Below are 19,258 nucleotides of genomic sequence, written 5' to 3'. Positions count from 1 at the left end.
CTAGCCGGTTAAGGGGGCCCTTTGTAATATTTTTCTGGGGTCCAAAATCCCTAGCTACACCCCTGCCTTCAGTGCACCAGAATTTTCCTGTAGCCTCAATTTTGATGAGTATTTTACTTTATCAAAAAGTGTGACTCTACCTGAACAACTTGGTTGGAGATCCATTCTTTTGTTGTTCTCACCAATAAGGAAAAATTATATTTCATTGTACTCCTTCAGTACTTAAAGTGAACTTTACTTTTACTTTTACTTGAGTAGATAGAACAGTACTTTTACTTCAACTCACTGTCAAGTACATTTTAACCAGAGTAAAAGAACTTTTACTTGAGTACAGCAGTTGTGTACTTTTTCCATCTCTGTTCAAATCACAGCTGTTTGTGTGGTTCATACATGAACTGCCTTGACCTTGCCTGTTAAAATTGAGCCCTGCAGGCTTCCTTACTGCCTCTGGGTGGCCGGACTGAGGAGTTGTAGGCGGCCCCCCTAATGTTAATTCACTGGAGCTACACGTGGTTTTTGGTCAGGGCTTAAAGAGGAGGGGAGAGCTCAACAGACCGAGAGGCTTCCAGAGCATCAACATGTCTCTGTACCGCAACTCCGCCTGGTTCCTGAAGGGGCTGACTGAGTTCACCAGGTAGGAAGATGCTGCCTTTATCTGCCCTGGTAAACTAGGAGCGATATTCCTTATAGTCTTTCATGTGCGTACCGTAATGCCTAGCTTGCTGTGACGCGATTAATGCATCGTTAAGTCGTGAAATGTAGGCTACATACAGTTAAAGATTTTATAGTCTGGAGTTTAGCTGCTGATACATGGCCTAATATTAGATCAAACTTGAATCAGACAGTTGGATTTAGGTTGAATATTGTTGTATTAGTTTAATCTAACCAGCAGTGAATCGAGGTGTTTAAAATTTTTCAAACTAGATAGGATAGGACAGGATCATTTTCATCAATATGTTAATACAAGATATGATTCCAGATCTAATTTTCATTACCAAACCTCGACAGTAAAATGCTTATTAACAATAAGATGATTTATTCAAAATGTTTAAATGTAGGAGCAGTATTAGAAAAAAAAAACATATTAACACCTGTTTGACACTAAACTAACGAAAACAGAACTCCTACACACTCAATATTTAGTGTTTTTAATTGTAGAAAATGCAGGAAAAACACTGCACACTGTCTTAATTTCACAAATACTTTGGCAAATTTGGAAAAGTATCTGAAACTGTGAATGTGAATGAGGGTTTCCTCTCATTCTTCTCAAGTTCCACTTTTCCAGATGTTGCCAAAGAATTTGTGCAATTAAGACAGCTCTCTCTGCCCTTTTTTGGTTAGAGATCTGACTTAAAATCAGTACTTTTATGCTGTTGTTATCAAAATGATGTTTTTTTATCATTTTGCAACACAGTGATTAAAAGGGGATATAAGGGATTTATTTTTGCTCATATCGAATATATATATATTTATAAATTCAGTTTTATTAACACCTAGAGTCATGTATTTTAGTTTTAGGCATGTAGAGCACTGCTAAGAATTCATCATGGGGCCCTATGTGCCACAACCCAAGGCTGGAGATGGAGGAGAGGGCAGCCAGAGTCAAGCTTGACAGGTGTGTCGCTTGGCAGCTCGACAGAATCTCTTTTGTCTGGGCTTTTTCAGCCCTGGTAATAAGCCCGGAGATCGATGGTGATTTTCAGGCCCTTGGGGCATCCCCAGCACGATCAAGATCCATGCTAACTCGCCACATGCATCCGAACTATACCCTTAAGGTGTGGACTTTGATATTTTTTGAAACAGATTATTTTCCCATGCCCCTGGTAATACGCAAGGACATCCAGAGCATGACTGGGGTTGTGTCAATCCTCCTTCCTGCCCAATGATGCCCTCGGGTGTCTTACTCGCCACATCTACGCTTTACTTCAGCCTCTGTTTTTGGGCCAAACATGCCTAAAAGTTCTGCACAGTACTGTATATTGATAGCAGTTTGTAAATATTGTTTGGACCTAAAAATTCAGACCTTAAAATGTACTCAAAAGTTTAAGGAATGAGTATGAACAAAGAGAAAGACAGCTTATGTAGGCCTGTTGGTCCAGCCTAAAACGCAACAAACGTATTCGCACATATGGTCAATTTTGCATCTGATGTAGGCCGGTTATGGTTGTACATATCAACATATATTTTCATAAATGCTGATACCAGTAACTAATTTTTACAGCATATATCTGCCAATACCAAAGTCAGTATCATGCCTGTAATTAGGGATGTTCCGATACCAATTTTTCCTTCCCGACACGATTCCGATACCAAGGTGTTGGGTATCGGCCAATACCGAATACTGATCCGATACCAGTCTGAACTTTCTGAAATGACTGTTTAGACTAGCAAATTATTTTAAACCTATATTTGACTCAGAACATGGCTCAACTAATAGAATCATAATGTACAACATCTCTGTGACCCTAAAAATGTTTTCCTGCTGTTTATTGAGTTTTGCTGCTAGATATTAAAAAACAACAATACAGGGGGCTGCATCACAGGCACTCTCTATCGCCTTTTTTTTAAATACAAACTTTATTGCACTTTTCCAAATACAATATAAAATGTACAACTCGCATATTAACAATTGTTGTATAGAGATATGTATTTGATTTATACAGTTGTATAAATCATCAAGTGCATTGAAATCTACCTCCCCTTTCTGCTATTTTGTGCAGCATCACGTGGTTACGGAACAGCCTGCTATTGGCTGACAGACACTCACTGAGCAAAACAATATTGCGGTTAGCATTCAAGCTAGTGGTAATAAATGATCATAGATGATCATTAGATTAAAATGGATAAAAAGATGTTCAATATCGGGTTTACTGGTGTGGATTTAATCATAAAATTACCTTTTTATAAACTGTCACTTCTTGTCTTGTATGACAGCACAGGTCTGGAAGTCGTTTTAATGATCACATTCTGAGAAAACTGTCACGTAGACACCATTCTTTGCTGCTGCTGCTGGTGCCTTGGTTGTTCTTCGCTGTCGCTGCGCCAAAAAACGGAAGCCCGTTCATACAATGGCAGCAAAGAAGAATTGATTTCTGGTTTATAGTGCTAACTTTTAGCATGGCTAAATGAAGAAAAATATAAAGTTAAACCAAACAGTATCGAATCAGTGCGTAACCTCACGTACTTGCTGATACCAATACCTGCATTTTAAGCAGTATCGGATGTATTTCTGATACTGGTATTGATATCGGAACAACCCTACCTATAATATTGTGCATCCACATATTATTAGTGTTGAAAACTTAGACATCCCTAATATATGGAATTTTGCCAAAGTTTTTGTGTATTTTGAGTGTGTAAGAGTTCGAAATTTTTGATTATTAAAATGAAAATTGTTCAGTATTAGGTGACTAGGAGTCTTATTTTTTTAATCGATGTTGTTTAATTTTTGCTAGAATCGCATCAAGCTTGTCATGCACTTTTTGTTGTATTGTATTGTCATTGTATTTAATAAAACCCCCTGATTCCAAATGTAAGGATCTGCCTCTTTTCCCCATTCAAATCTGTTTTAATGTCTGTTAGTTGAACATGTATGGGCTCTAAGAGGCTAGATGAGGTCAGAGAAGGTCAAAGGTTATTTAAGGGCTGGATTTATGTTGCATATAAAATAACTTGCTGGATATTTCAGGTAGCTAACGTGTTAAATACTGACCTGCAGAGTATTTTTAAGCAGCACTGATTTAAGTGAAATTTTCAGTGACTCAGCAGGAGACATGTTAGACCATCATTCGTTTGTTCAAACACAACTGGCCTTACATGCTCCATCAGCCCAATAGATCTGATCTATTGCAGCCCGAAGGCGCCTTTCCTCATCACAATGCAGCTTTCCAAGTTGTGTGAAGAGGTGCTTTTGTGATTGTTTCCCTTCGCCCCTTTGTTCTGTGTTATCTTAACTCCCGTCGAGCTGCCCGGCAGCCCGCTCTGACCCTGCACTAATGGCTCTCTGCATGACACCATGGAACAGAGCGGGCATTTAGCCTCACTTTACCCCCCTCACCATCCCTTTATGCCCCCCTTCCAGCCACCCTCAACAATGGCATCTGTGACAAAGGGGGCAATTGAAGACCTTGGTGCCACCAAGGTCACACACAAACACAGCCATAGACGCACACCGATGCTGTTGTCACCCTCTGTAGTCTCAGCCCAAAGCCATTCTCTTCAGTGATGATGCCAGGCACGCTCACATTGTCATTTTGTCTGTACAGTGAAGCTATGAAGAGACGTACAGTGACCAGGCTGACCTCAAACACTGACCCCCTTTAACCTAATCAATACATACGGACAAACACCTGCCCTCAGACCTGCTTTTAAAAATATACATTACTGTGCAACCATTTTTGCAATTTTGTTACTTAATCTTACATTTATGGCTGCCAAATACACCTCAAACATAATTATCAAATTAAATGCATAGTTGCATAATGTCCCTTGCGACACCTCGCACCTATCACTTGACTACACAGTAGTTTGTTTTTAGGGGGATGGTGCGTTGGTAGAAAGATATTACAAGGGAAAAAAATTGAAGTAATTGACACAGCAGGTTCTTGTCAGTTAGAGGCTCCAAATGTCGGTTTTGATTATTTTACAATTAATTGCCCAGCTCTATCACCTTTGTTTACCTTTGTTTTGTGTAATGCTTGATGCACCGTGTTTCAGTTTGTGTTTTGTATAAATAACCCCCACCCCCTATGCCATATTATGAGATGAGGCATTTTACCACAGAGAGCTGTCCTACAGTGTTTAAGTTAGAATTAATAAATTAGTGACTTACAGAATTTGAGTACGGTACAAAGACTAAATTAGTAATAGGTATGGTCAGTACATAAATTGGTGGTAATGTGCGTATGAGGCGAAGTTTTCACCACATTGAGCTCTCTTTGGTATTTGAGATACAGCAAATAGATAAATTAGTGCAAATGTGCATAAGAGGTGAGGCTTTCTTAGAGTATATGAGATATAGTAAATCAGTAAGAGACAGTGCATATTTTACATTAAGCAGGTCTAAGGTGCTTACTAAATGAAAGTTCGATTTTCTGACACTGCGACTGTTTAGTTGTCATCAGACTAACTGTATGACTGAGACTTAAAGGTCACCTATTATGCAAAATACACCTTTTCAGACTTTTCTAGCAAAAATATGTTCCCCTGTCCTGTCCGTAATCCCCCCAAGAATCAAAAAAATCCATTCTCTCCTCCCCTCCCTTTCTCTACCTTTCAGAAAATGTGGCCGTTGTCAGATTTCCCCCTCATAATGTCATGTGGGGAGTTAACACCACCCCCAGTTTCAGTTGGCCCTCCCTGCTTGGAAGAGCTGAGAGGAGGATCAGGAGAGCCACATCCATTAAGCCACATCCATTTTCTGACAGGGGTGGAGTCAGGGGCCGAGTCAGACAGCTCATTAACATTTAAAGCCACAGACACAGAAATAACTCGTTCTGGGAAGGGCTGAAACAGAGGGCTTTTTAGACATGCAAAAGTCCTATAGTAGAGTGTTTTTTTAGCAACAAACTTCACAGACATGTTTTGGGGACCTCTGAGACCACTATAGACTTGTCTTAAAGGGGTAAAATTTGTGACTTTAAAGGCAGATACACAGTGAATGTATAAAAGAGATGAAAATAAACGGACTAATGACAGAGAGATAAATCCAGTATGTGTCCATGTTTTGTAGGAATGCCTACCTGTCGGCCTCTAAGAGGTTTGTGGAGAAGGACCTGGAGGTGTCTGTGGCTGGACGGGTATTCATGATAACAGGAGCCAACAGTGGCATTGGGAAAGCCACCGCCATGGCTATAGCAAAGAAAGGTACAAATATTACTGCCTGTCTGTCTTCATGAACCCAATAGTAAGATAAAAAACAAAAGTCATGTATGTATATTGATAATAATTAATTTCTAATGGTAATATTTTTTTTATATTAACAGGATATGGTTCTGGCCAATTTGCAAACATTTCGCTGTTTGTATTGTTTAAATAGGTCAGCACAATTGGTGTTAGAAATGGTTTTTAGAAATTCAACACAAAAAGACACTGTTGACTCAAAACCCTTCAACCACTTCATATCGAATCTTTAGTGCTTAACTGAGCACCCTTTTGTTGCTATGGTCTTCTGAAAACATGATAACCAGATACAGGCTTATGGGAGTGTTCCTGGGGAATCTTTGCCCGTTCTTCATGGGCATTTGCCTCAGGTTCTCGAGGTTGAATTTTGCATACTGCAGTTGCTTTCATCAGATACCATCATATACTTTGTACTGAGTTCAAGTCAGATGACTGCAACGGCCACTTTAGAATCATCCAGGACTTCTTCTGAAACCAAGCCTTGGTGGATTTTGAGGTATGCTTGTTAGAAGGTCCAAAGATGCCCATTATTTAACTTCCTCACAGATGGCATGATGCTTTACAGAGATTTCCTGATAGAATTTTTGCTGCAGGTTGCAGGCTGCAGATCTCAAGAGCCAAATGCAAAACAACCCTAGAACATCACCAAAACATCACTCTCGCCTTCAGTCATCCTGCTGATCCACAGCCCTGAAAAGTTGCATTTTTGTTGTGTTGATCCACATAACAGAATCCCATAACTTTTGTGAATTAAGTATATGGTTTCAAGCATGTTGGAACTGGCTTTTGGGTCAGTAGTGATGTACATCTTGGGGTTTAGGCACGGATACCTTCAGTGTTTAGTAGGTGCCTTACTATTTTAACAGAAAGCTGTTTTCTTTCTGAAGCACACCTTATGTAACATCTGAACCCCTTGATTAGAGGCAGCAGGATTTGCTTGAGAGGATGCCTGTTTGTTGCAAATGTATGCTCTAATGAGAGTTGAAAAATTTTGATACTGCAGCAGTCACTAATTTGGAGAAGACACTTGTAAATTCCACTTTTATTAAGCTGTAGAAAAATTTCTTGCTCCAGTTATTGAAAAGTCCTGATTTTTTTTATTCTGCTGGTAAACAAAATATGTAATGGAGGTTTAATTATTTTGATTTGAACTGTAATTCCCCTTGTCTGTTTGGTTAACAGACTGCAACCCATCAGAAAAGGATTTTTCCAGTCTCTGTTCATCAAATGTAGCCGTTTTTAAAGCTGTTTCTAGACAAGCCTTGATTTTACTCTTTGAATTCTATATCATGATGTTATTTCTACAATAAGTAAATTATATTATTACCAGTGAATATGAAAAATTATATATTCTTCTGATTTATACTGCTGATATAAATCAGAGTCAGGACTCTATGAAACTCAACACCTACTGTTTAACTGAGACTCACCAGAATCAGCTACTTCAAGGGTTAAATGAACCAAGAAATGATGGCTCAGGCAGTAAAAAGTGAAATCTGTTCTTTCTCCATTATAGGTGGAACCGTCCACATGGTGTGCAGGAACAAGGACAAGGCGGAGGAGGCAAGGGCGGATATTGTGAAGGAAACAGGAAACAAAGTACAGTATGACTCGCCTCTCAAAAAGAGTTTAAATAACAAAGACAGGCAACTTTTAAAATCAGACTGGCAAGTCAGGCATGACTGTCTTCATTGTTCTTTCTGTCTGGTGTCATCACAGGAGGTTTATGTGCACATTCTAGACCTGTCTGAAACCAAAAAGGTCTGGGAGTTTGCTGAGGGATTTAAGAGGAAGTTCAAGGCCCTCAATGTTCTGGTGGGTCATCTCAATTATCTTTTAATATGTTGAACTAGAACTTCCTCCTGCAGTTACATGCCTCTGCAAGGTATACAACTGCTGGAGAGTGATAGTACAGTGGTGGCTTTTAGTGTGATTGGTAGAAATCTTAAGTCCTAAATGGTGTAGGTACATGTTTCCACACAAACGTTGGATAACAGACTAAGTTAAGAGTATATGAATCAAATTAATGTATAAAATATTGACCTTTGGCGTCTTAAATCTAATGATGACAAACTCAAGTTCAAGTGTAGGTTTGGGGTGGCAGAGCATCATCAACTGATGCCTTCCTAATAGGTAAAACAAAAAAAAATCTTACGCTCTATGGATCATAGAATGAACCCGTTTACAAAAATATTTCAAATAAATGCTTTAGAAAATTCTACATTTTTTTTAATTCTAATTGATTAATTTGATAATTATATACTCAACAAATATTTGAAAGTAACTGTGTCACGTTGCAGATCAATAATGCTGGGGCCATCATGAGTCAGAGGGATGTGAACGCTGAGGGCCTCGAGAAGAGCTTTGCCACTAATGTGCTCAGTAAGTAAAATGTTGAATTAAATGTTTAACAGATGAAAATATGATGGCAGTAATATTATTTCTGCATTCACTAGGTGTTTACATCCTCACCAAGAGTCTCATCCCTTTACTGGAGAAGAGTGCAGATCCCAGAGTGGTGAGTCTAAGAGAAACAAAAATGTGGCTGTTGGAATCTCCTTTTTATTTTTTCCTCTTATGTCACACAAGTACTGTATAAACTTTTAAAATAATTTATCTATTATACATATTTCAGTGCTTGTTGAGATAAACAGTCATTTTAATAAGCAAATAATTTGATTGGGACACAGGGTAATGGGTAATTAATGTGCCATGGCTTCTCATAATAATCATAGTTTCATTATTTCATCTCAAATCTAGATAACATGTTAACTGCAACTCTCTTACTATGCCTCTGGCATTTGAGCTTTATATAAACTTCAGTGCTTTCAGGATTTAAGTTTTCCCTGTGTTGTATTTGATTATATTTTGCTGAGTGACTTTTATTTTTTTAATTATCTGCATGAAGACACAACTTAAAACTAAAGATGTTAGATCAGATAAGTATGAAGGAGAACATGTCTATCCATAATCTTGGTAGTATTTTAACCTTAAAGAAGGAAAAGAAGAAAACAAAATGGACATCTGTATTTTAAAAAATACTTTGTGTTTGGAAATGAAAACTGTATAAAACAAATAGAGTTCATGTACATGTTATTAGAATATCTTTATATTATGCCTGTATTAACCATGACTCTGTCTTTCCCTTCACTTGTGTTTTTATCTTTTTTCAGATCACTGTGACTTCAGGGGGAATGTTGGTGCAGAAGCTGCGGACAGGAAACCTGCAGTCTGACAGAGGCCGCTTTGACGGCACCATGGTCTATGCCCAGCACAAAGTAAGACCTGGACAGGTTTTAAGTGCTCTGGGTTTTTAAGGGAATGTACATGATACAAGATACATTTTTCAGGGGTGTCCTCGACTAAGGATTTACATGGTCAAATGTGATAGCTCAGATTATCAGTGGCTTTTTTCTTTATTTTTTCACTCTCATTCCTATCTGCAGCCTAAGCTGTAAACCACATGCAGTAAATAAACTATTTGTCTCGTAAACTTGGACAGACATTTTTTTCTAAGAACTTGATCCATCCTTTTTCTCACTCATGAAGTCTACTTTATGGTGACCTAACCATATTCAGCATGCACATTTACAAAACAGAAGGTTTATAGCTTAAATCTTAAAGGAAAGCAGAGGAGCACAGGCACTCTTGTTTATATATCTTCTGTTAACAGAAACACAGGATTATCAAAATCTCAGTGACTCTATAAAGCCACTGTCACCTACACATCAAACAAAATGATGTGTTAAAATTGTGAAATAAATACTTAAAGTCCCTGTAAAGTGATAAAAAATGTGTATTTTAGGTTTGTTGTATGAGAGACCACTGTATTATGAGCCATCATGCCAATGAGCTGAAGCTACGCCCACTCACGAGAAATACGATCCTCTGCCTGCCTCTGTGCCAGAGCAGAGAGACAGAAGTTGGATGTTAAATGTATTGTTTTCTAGCACAAATCTCTCTGTTATGATACTTTTAATGACCTGTAGATCACTGTGGCTGATAGATTTGGGAAATTTACCTCACAATGAACAAAAATATTGCGTGTGGCTTGCTGTTAACTTTTAATGAAGGCAGTGGCATCAGCTAACAACAGACTGTACTGGGATGAACTGGTCAGTGGTTTTATATCATTGTAGCCTTAGGGGAGAAATCCATCCATCCATCCATTTTCTATACAGCTTAATCGATTGGGGGTTGTGGGGGACTGGAGCCTATCCCAGCTGCAGGGCTGACATATCGAGACAGACAACCAGACAGGCTCACATTCACACCTACAGCCAATTTAGAGTCATCAAAGCATGATTTTAGTGGCTGACATTTGACTAAATCAAACAGGTGATGCAGGCAGGATTTTGTAAATAGAGTCAGGTGGATTGGAAGAGATTCAAAAGAGTCTAACCTTCAAGAAAAGATCCATCTGTCATGGATCACGTGTTATACAGACATCAAAACATAATAATTGACCAAGAATATATTAGTATGTATGTGTGTGTTTGTGTTTCCAGAGGCAGCAGGTGGTGATAACAGAGCAGCTGGCGAAGGCCCACACAAACATCCACTTCTCCGTCATGCATCCTGGCTGGGTTGATACTCCAGGTACATCCTGCTCACGTATATGCACTACATGAAGAATCAACAGTTTTCACCTCCTGGACACATTTGATAAAATCTTTCTTGTTCATCTCCCTCTCTCTTTCTCACTGTATGTCTCTGTCAGCGGTGGCTAACGCCATGCCAGACTTCCATAGCTCAATGAAGGAAAGCCTGCGTACCCCAGATCAGGGTGCTGACACTGTAGTCTGGCTGGCTGTGTCTGAGGCTGCAACTAAAAACCCCAGTGGACGCTTCTATCAGGGTATTTTTACACAATTAAATCAATCTTTGTCATCATAGCACTCTTTTATCTCTTATGGATTTGTTTTCTCAACCTTGAGACGTGATGTTTTCAGCTTCTGTAATCTCAGAACCACTTTCTCCTTTTCAATGATAAATCACTCACATTTATGGTGGCTTCAGATGTGCTTGTGTTCAAGGCATCCATGTTGTCTTTGCCTTGCAACAGAGTTCCCATTTGGTTTTCCCCTGAATGAAAAGCATTTTTTACATGCTTCACGACACAACTTCATGACTTTGTGGTCTTATGAGTTCCATTTGAAGGCTTAATTATTTTGTGGAAAAAAAAGCAGTTTGGACTCAGAGCTAGGGCAGAGGTTCTCAGACTTTTCAGGGCTAGGGACCCCTTACAGGACAGAACGTTTTCCAGGGACCCCCACATAACTCTCATGCTGATTAAGCATACAGTATGTTAACTGCCATTTGTACTCCTAGATGTTGTATTTTAAACTCTTCAACCTAAAGACAAGCTCTTGTCCAGTTGAGTGTGGCTTCTTACTTTTTGCGATCCACTGAGCAGCCAAATAAGAAGCCCTCTGTGCTTTTTCTGAGGTTGTGGTCAGGTTCACCATCTGCATTTTCTGGTGGGTGTATTCCTCATTCTTTTGTTGGAAAAAATCTTTTGTTTTATCCTTAAATTCTGCTGCTTTGTTATTAGATGATGCTTTAGCTTGGCAGGCCTCATTGCTTCACATGAAAACAGACAACACATTTTGGTCTTCCGTCACTGTTTTCAATAAAACCAAACTAAAGATAGCTGTCATCATAACTTCTCAGTTTAGCTGGTTTGGGCCTAGCATCACTTGTTGAAATGCACTTATATATCCATCCATTGTTGCTAGCTGGACCTGCACACCAAATGCATCCAGAGCAAAGTGACTGATGAGTGACAAGTGATAGATTTATGTATGTCATAATCATATGTGAGTTTTTATTGGCGCAAAGCTGACTTATGTGAGAGTCATTGGTTTAGTATGTTTTTTTCAATGGGGCTGTGGCCCCTATATGTATTTATTTGCTTTTCAATGACATGGCATTATTTTGATAATTTAGTTTAAATCATTTTGCGGCCCCCCAAGCTGTGGCTCTTGGAACCCCAGGGGTTCCCGGACCTAGTTCTGTGAATAACCAAAATATTGGTTATTAGGACTTGAAATTTGTAGAGGAATGCTTTGTTTTTCAAGTTAAAATTAGTGCAGAGCAGAGGTAAATCTGTTAGCCCATTGATGCCAGTTTTCATTATGTGTTAAGGTCAAGCTTCTCTTAAGCTGGCTACATACTAGAGATTTAGGCTCAATTTATGGCACAATTTGCCCACTATTGCTGCTCCATTCAATGCTTTTCACAACCAAATAATCAGCAAGTATAAGGATTATTTACTCTTGATGAGGCTGGAGCAAAAGCCAGAGTAGCCAATGAGAGGCAAGAGGACCAGGAAGAGTCATCAACCATATATTGCAGGGTTTTTTTTAGCTCACAGATACTGCAACAAATATAAACGCATCTGTGTCCTAAGCCATGTGGAAAATTAAAAAGCAGACCAGCTGGTGGAATTACAGTAACAACATGAGTACTGAGCCAGCTGACTGTCAATCGTTCTTCATATTTGTTTTTTTCTCTGAAGTACATTTGATAACATAAGTTTTGAGATTTTGTGTCTTTGGAGCTAATGACTACAAACAGCAGGTGTGTGGTCTCAGGGTCTGGCCAAATCTTCTTGTGTGTGTTTGGAGGATTATAATGTTAAAAATAGGGATGTCTGTGACTAACCAGCTAAACAGTTAAAGCCAGATCTTTTTGTTGTTGTCCTCAGTATTACAAGTCAGTGAAACAACTTATTAACAGTCTTTTTATTCCACGCTCACAATCCTGGTCAATTGGTCATTACTGTAACGCAGCAGCCTGCTACCAGAAGCAACTGTAGTTTTGCTTGATGATTACTGCTCTGCTGCCACGTTGCTCCTTCATCCGATACAAACAACCACTGGCTGTTTGCACCGATAGCAATCCATTGGAATGGTGCAGTTTAGCACTATTTTGATCTAGAATAGGGGGATAAACATGTCCAGAGGTTGTGTCAGGTTTTACTCATCTATATTCAAAGCAATGAGTGATAATATTAAGCAAAGGAGTGTGGGTTATCGACCTGTTGCAGTGGGAGTTTGTGTACAGAATGTAATTACTTGACTTTAGGCTAGTTTGTTAAATACAACTAGATTTTGTGTAATCGGATGGGAAATTATTCACCTAGGAACATTCATAGTTAAAGATTGGTTGAAACTTTTTTTTATAAGATAAAGATCTGAAAGTCATCCAGTGTGTCCCCAGCCTTATAGTCTTTAAAGGGGACATATTATGCAGAAAATTCTTTTTCAGGCTTTTCTAACAAACGTGTGCTCCTGGCCTGTCTACAATCCCCTCAAGTCCTAGAAAAAGCCATCCGCTCCTCCCCTCTCTTTCTCCACCTTTTAGAAAATGTGTGCTGAAACAAGCCGTTCTCAGATTTTTCCCCTCATGATGTCATGTGGGGAGTTAGCCCCGCCCCCAGGATCGGTTGGCCCTCCCCACTTGAATAAAAGCTCCACCCTCCTCTCCTGATAAGAGGCTCGGGAGAGCCACATCCTTCAAGCCATATCCATTTCCTGAGAGGGGTGTGGTCAGGGGCCGGAGTCAGACACCTCAGTAACATTTAAAGCCACAGAAACAGCTTGTTCTGAGCAGGACTGAAACAGAGGGGTTTTTAGACATGCAAAAATCCAATACTGGAGTGTGTTTTTTCAGCAAAAGACTTAACAGGCATGTTTTGGGGACCTCTGAGACCAATATAAACTTGTCTTAAACGGGTAAAATATGTCTCCTTTCAGTTTCTCTGATTAATTGCCAGTGACTTTTTAATACATATTTTCCTTTAACCTTATGTAGAGAGTGAAATATATTTTCTGACCATCTTCCATTTAAGAATCTTTTTTGCTGTCTGACTCACATTTAAAAAAACAGAATGTACTGAATGATTCATTTGCAAAAAGTTAAACATTTGCATTAATTATTGAATTTGGTTTTGATGGCATAATAATTTATTAGACTTTATGTGTTTCCTGTTGGTTTGTAAAGCTCAGAGAAACAAACCAAAGACAGTTTTGATGCTACAGGATGATTAAAAAAGGAAGAGGAACAGAGCAAAGAGGAAAGTAGAGACTAAACATCTCTGAATTCTGTGTTTGTTTGTCAGTTGTGGGTCGGCCTGCTGTGTGTATTTGTGTTTGTATTCAAGAGTTTGGCCTGTGTCCATTGCAGCTGGAGTGGGCTGCTTTTGGTGCCAGATACTGCCAGAGTACAGTGCCTCTATGAGAGCAAACACTAATGCACCCCGGTGTAAATGCACAAACACAAAAAGTGCAGCGGCCTTGAAGACAGTATGAAAAGAAAACACACAAAGTTGCTGTACTTAGCGTTTTCTGTGACGTGATTTGTTGTCTGATGTCCTTGTTTTTAAATCTGCTTTCACATAGTCGTGTCATATCTGTGTGAAGACGAGGAGACGGCATGATTGACTTCTGTGGTGCTGAGAGAAGATATTGTAGGCTTTAACGTCACTACAGCCTTGTATTCGACCACCAGCTGCAGCTTACAAATATTATTTAACTTATTCTTTAATGATTATGTTTTTACTCCTTTAATGTTACTCTTATCCTCCATTGTCTCCAGCATTATTTTAATATTTGTGTTTTTATGCTACAGACAGAAAGATGGTGTCCACCCACCTGCCTCTGGCCTGGACCCACAGCTCCCCCCTGGAGGAGCAGAAGTTAATGTCTCTCCTGGAGGACCTCGCCAAGACGTTTCAGCCCCACTGAGCCTGCAGGACATTTTTTTTAACAGTACACCAACAACACTAAAAACACTGAAGTACTGACTGAGGCTGGGTCAATGTATCATCCTACTGATGATGAAAAAGATCTGGGTCTAAAAGAACTCTTGAGGTTTAATACACAGACATGGTGGAGTTTCAAGCCTTCTAAAGCCTGATTAAACACAGAGGGAAGCAGATTTATAACACTTTGTACTGTATTATAACAAATGTTCAGCTGAATAATGACTAAAGATGTTATCATATGAGGATGCTTGATAGTGATGCTGCCTTTACATGAGTTTGCACAGGACGTTGTCTTGCTAACATAGAGAGCACCTTCATAAACCCCACACACAGACACATGCACGTGTATTTTTTATTGTGACTTTCTGATAGTAGTCAATCAGATGGGAATCTGATGGGACCAAAGTCACTGACATACACTGCATTTTTTATTTAAAACAGCAGCTATGGGTTCAATCTGATATGCCTGTCTTGATGATTTACACAAGTGCCTAAGTGAGTGAAAGCTACTCAGGATCGCTTTATGTAGAGCATTTTGGAAGAAGCATCAGACTGATCAAGCCCTGCCTTCCTGGGTACTGTTACTATATTACAGTCTCTTACTGCTGGGCTCCTTCCCATTTCAAACCATTGAAAACACCCTGCAATACGAGTAACTTATTTTCATTTGATTGATTTGTTTCTTTCATAAACTCTGCCTCAGTGAAAGAATACAAATGTACTGTAAGATGTTTGAGAGGAACTGAAATTGTCAAACTCAGTTGTCTATTTTTTGTTGTTGCCAATGTCTGGTGTTAGTGATGTCAGCTGATGTAAGCCATCCTCCTGCTATGCAACAACAAGTTGCTCCTTAGGCAAAAATGAGATGTGCTATTCGTTCTGATCTGCCTTACTAGATCAGCATTAACATTGAGCTCAATGATGTTGACCCTAGTTAGCTAACAAGTTTGTTAACACTATGTTAACATTAATAGCAATACACCATTAGTAAGTTTGCTTTTAGGTGACATTATCAACATAGCTCCAATGTCACATATCGTAAGTATTTAAATATTTCTGCTTACGTTTCAGCATATGTAAGTATTGTTTTGTGTTTGTTGTTTGGTTTAATTGTCTGTTTCGATTTCAACAAGAGTATTTTTTATTTTCATCAACTTTCAGTTTAAGGAATGGGACGAAAAAATTCTCAGGGATTTCAATGTCAATATCTCAAGTCACTCTTAAAGACACCCGAAGAAAACCTTTTAACTATGTTAAAATGCCAAATGAATAATGCTCGACTAAGAGTCAGTTAACCGAACCGTGAAGGGTTGCCATTTAAATATATAATAGATTAGATCAGTAATCTAACTGCTTAAATTCGTCAAATCATCAGTTGGTTTAAATAACTTGACTACAAAACTATGCAAACTAAGACATCTGCAGGGTTTCAACTGGTAATATCTTTTAGTTGAACTCCACAAAAAAACAGCAATGTGATGTTTATTTACAGTGAAAGCATTCTCCATTATGCTGTTTTATCACTGTTAATCCCAGTCCTAGTGATGACTCAGCTGTGCCTTTGGTTGAACAGCATCTTTAATGGAAATCCCACAGTGAAATGTTCCTTCCATAATGTTCCTGGGTAGGTGACTGAAATGTAATAGATGTTTGTGATTGACTCTCCCCTTATGTTGCAGATTGAGGTCAAGCTGCAGATGAAGTGCTCTCTGTATTAGCCGTGTGCCGTTTCATCTTTAGCAGCATCACTTGACGTGTGCAAGAAAGGCCATTTATTTAAAGCTTAGTAATACCTGCTCTGCACCTTTTACTGACTGTGACTTTGGCTTGAGTCCGTGTTGTAAATTCTTGCTTGAATAAAGAAGATAAAATGATGGGTTGTGTTTCATTTTGGTTCAAATGCACAAATATCTCCCCAGAAAAAAAGAAATGTTACTATGTCTTTATTCAGCATATAGTATTTTTTCTCTTTGGGGAGACAAGGAGACTGAGGTCAGTACTGAATTGTCAAGAAAAGTAATTGAAATTGTTATTTTGAGCTAAATATTAATGTAATTTTGGAACAGGGTCTTTTTCAATTAGCTGCAAAAGTCAAACCAAACCAGTCAGTTAACAAAATATGGGCTATCAAACCCTGTTGAGTCCAAAGTCAAAGCTGGCTCTCTTTAAATTTGTCTACATTACCGTTATAACTGACTTTTAACTCATGATTTGGACTGTACCATGTTAGTTAAAGCTTAAATTTGGCTGTTAAGTGCAGTGATTTTCTTTAAATTAACAGATTTCAGTAGATCATCCCTACAGTACCAGAGCACTTAGAGGAACTCCACCCTCTGGTAACATTGTGGACATTTTTGTCCACCAGGGGGCATTTTCCATTTTTAATTGGCAAAAATTTCAGTTTTAGTAAATATGGTGTGAGTTGTATTTTTCTTTTTTGTGAATTTTTTCATTCCAGGTGTACATTTTCTAATGGTTCTCTGATCTGTCTGAGAGTTTTTCTATTTTTTGCAATTTAGACAGATTAATGGTGTGATTTTCAGGGGTGGAAAGTAACTAGTTACATTATTACCTCTGCCAAGGAGGTTATGTGATCAGGTGGGTTTGTTTGTTCGTTAGATTGTTAGTAACATACCTAAAAAAGTCATGGACGGATTTTCATGAAATTTTCAGGATATGTCAGAAATGGCATAAGAGACTGATTTGATTTTAGGACTGGTCCAGATCACCGTCTAGATACAGGAATTTTTTAAAGCATTCTGTACTATTAGGAGATAGGGCTAATGGCAGCGGTTTGCGCTGTTACCACTTTACACCAGGAGATGGCGGGCATGAGTAACTTATTCAATGTTTTGGAGTTTCTAGAGTTTGAAAGACACGCCTGGTCGAGGAGATGAGTCGGAGCGTAACAGAGAGAAAGACAGCGAACTGTAGCAAGAATACTCACAATGCTGGGAGGAATAGAGGAATATTCACCCTCTGCCATGACTTTGACATGTAGTGAAGCCAATGCTTTGCCTCACCGTGTCTCCACCCCACCAGGGAGAGAGTAATCGGTGAGTTAGATTTTGGGAGTGATCCGGATTACCATCTGGATCCAGGAATGTTTTTAAAGGATTCTTCACTATGGGGAGATAGGGCTAATGGCAGAGGTCTGCGCTCTCAGAGTGCTTTTCTAGTTTTTTAAATATAATTGGCTAATTTTACTATGAAAAAATTACTATTGAGGATTTTTTGGGGGTCCTTTTTTCAAGTACATCTTGAAATGAAAACTTTTACTTCTACTTAAGAGACAAAACCTGGGCAATTTACTTTTACTTGAGTACAATACTCTTACTTTTTTCTCCTCTGTTGACTACGCAGTAGCACATAGAGAGAGAATGACTCCACATCATATGCCAGAACAACTGTTGATCTTAACCCTCAAAGTGAAATTTTAACTTCATTCTGATTGAAATGGTCTCCAGTGTTGGCAGAGTGCATACATATGTTTAAAGATTTCCTGGTGTACAGTATTTCTACTGAGGGTCTTTGGTCATGGTTCTGGTGGATTGTTGTTTTTTAAGCGAGACACATCAGAGATCTATTCTCTTGTTGTTCTTGCCAATAAGGAAAGATCACATTTCACTGTACAACTCCTTAGTAGCTATTCACTACTTAATCTTCAAATTAAATACTTTTTACTTTTACATATGCACTTTTTAACTAGAGTAACTACTTTTACTTGAGTGCAATAGTTGTGTACTTTTTCCACCTCTGGTGATTTTTCTTCCACACTGCTCCATCATGCTCTGAACACTAGTGTTTGATAATATAATAATATTTGTCAAGGCCAGTGAGCAGGTTTCATCAATCTCACAAGAAATTTGGGTGAGGTGGGATGAGTCAGAAACAAAATTATGAGATCCTCCTCATTCAAATAAAGCATAATTTAAGTAAAACATGTGCATAGATATCAATTTTGTGTCAAACATTGCTTATTTGGCTGATTTAGTGAAGTGAAAATTGAACCAAATGAAGAGCTGTTGGGAACTGAAAGAACCAACTCTGTTTAGCTGAGCAAAATGACCCAGATTATTAAAAAGTATGAAAATCCAATCTGTAGTCAGGATCCTACTTTTACTGTTGCTAATCTGTTGGCCATGACAGGGTTAGATTTTTGATGCACAGTCTAAACAGGGTGCTGTCACAAAAGACAAAAAAGTACTCCAATTTGGCCATAGGAGAATCAATTTATAGGATGTGATAAATATTTTACATGACATCTCAGAGGACAGAACTTTAGGTTATTTTCAGACGATCCGTATCTGTAAAATATTCCCATAACGCAGAAACTTTTAACCAATAAAACCATTTCAACAACAGATGGCATTGGTTTATTTTTTAAAAACTGAGTTAAAGTTCAACGTACTTTTTAAGCAGAAATGATCACAAAATGAAGGTTCAGGATGCCTGTCAGTGTAGAAATGTTTAGTTTTTCTTGGCTTGTACAACTGTAAATAGAGAATCTTTTATTCTTGGATAATCAGTCATAAATTCATTTAATGTTTCCTTAAGCTGTCTGAGAAACACAATGTAGAAACCCTA

The 19,258-nt window shown here is 38.5% G+C and overlaps 1 protein-coding gene across 1 annotated transcript; it reads left to right on the top strand.

Moving 5' to 3' along the window:
- Nucleotides 1-515: 515 nt before the first annotated feature.
- dhrs12la (dehydrogenase/reductase 12-like a) lies at nt 516-16,530 on the top strand. Its single transcript, XM_041799772.1, has 10 exons — nt 516-634; nt 5,732-5,865; nt 7,418-7,500; nt 7,621-7,716; nt 8,202-8,283; nt 8,358-8,419; nt 9,075-9,179; nt 10,410-10,500; nt 10,622-10,759; nt 14,536-16,530. The coding sequence occupies exons 1-10, from the start codon at nt 579-581 to the stop codon at nt 14,649-14,651; spliced, it is 963 nt and encodes a 320-aa protein (XP_041655706.1). The 5' UTR covers nt 516-578; the 3' UTR covers nt 14,652-16,530.
- The last annotated feature ends 2,728 nt before the right edge of the window (nt 16,531-19,258 follow it).

This window comes from Cheilinus undulatus, linkage group 2, assembly GCF_018320785.1.
Source record: "Cheilinus undulatus linkage group 2, ASM1832078v1, whole genome shotgun sequence".
Lineage (NCBI taxonomy): Eukaryota > Metazoa > Chordata > Actinopteri > Labriformes > Labridae > Cheilinus > Cheilinus undulatus.
The sequence above is the reverse complement of the archived record's forward strand: the minus strand, read 5'-3'. Positions and strand labels throughout refer to the sequence as shown.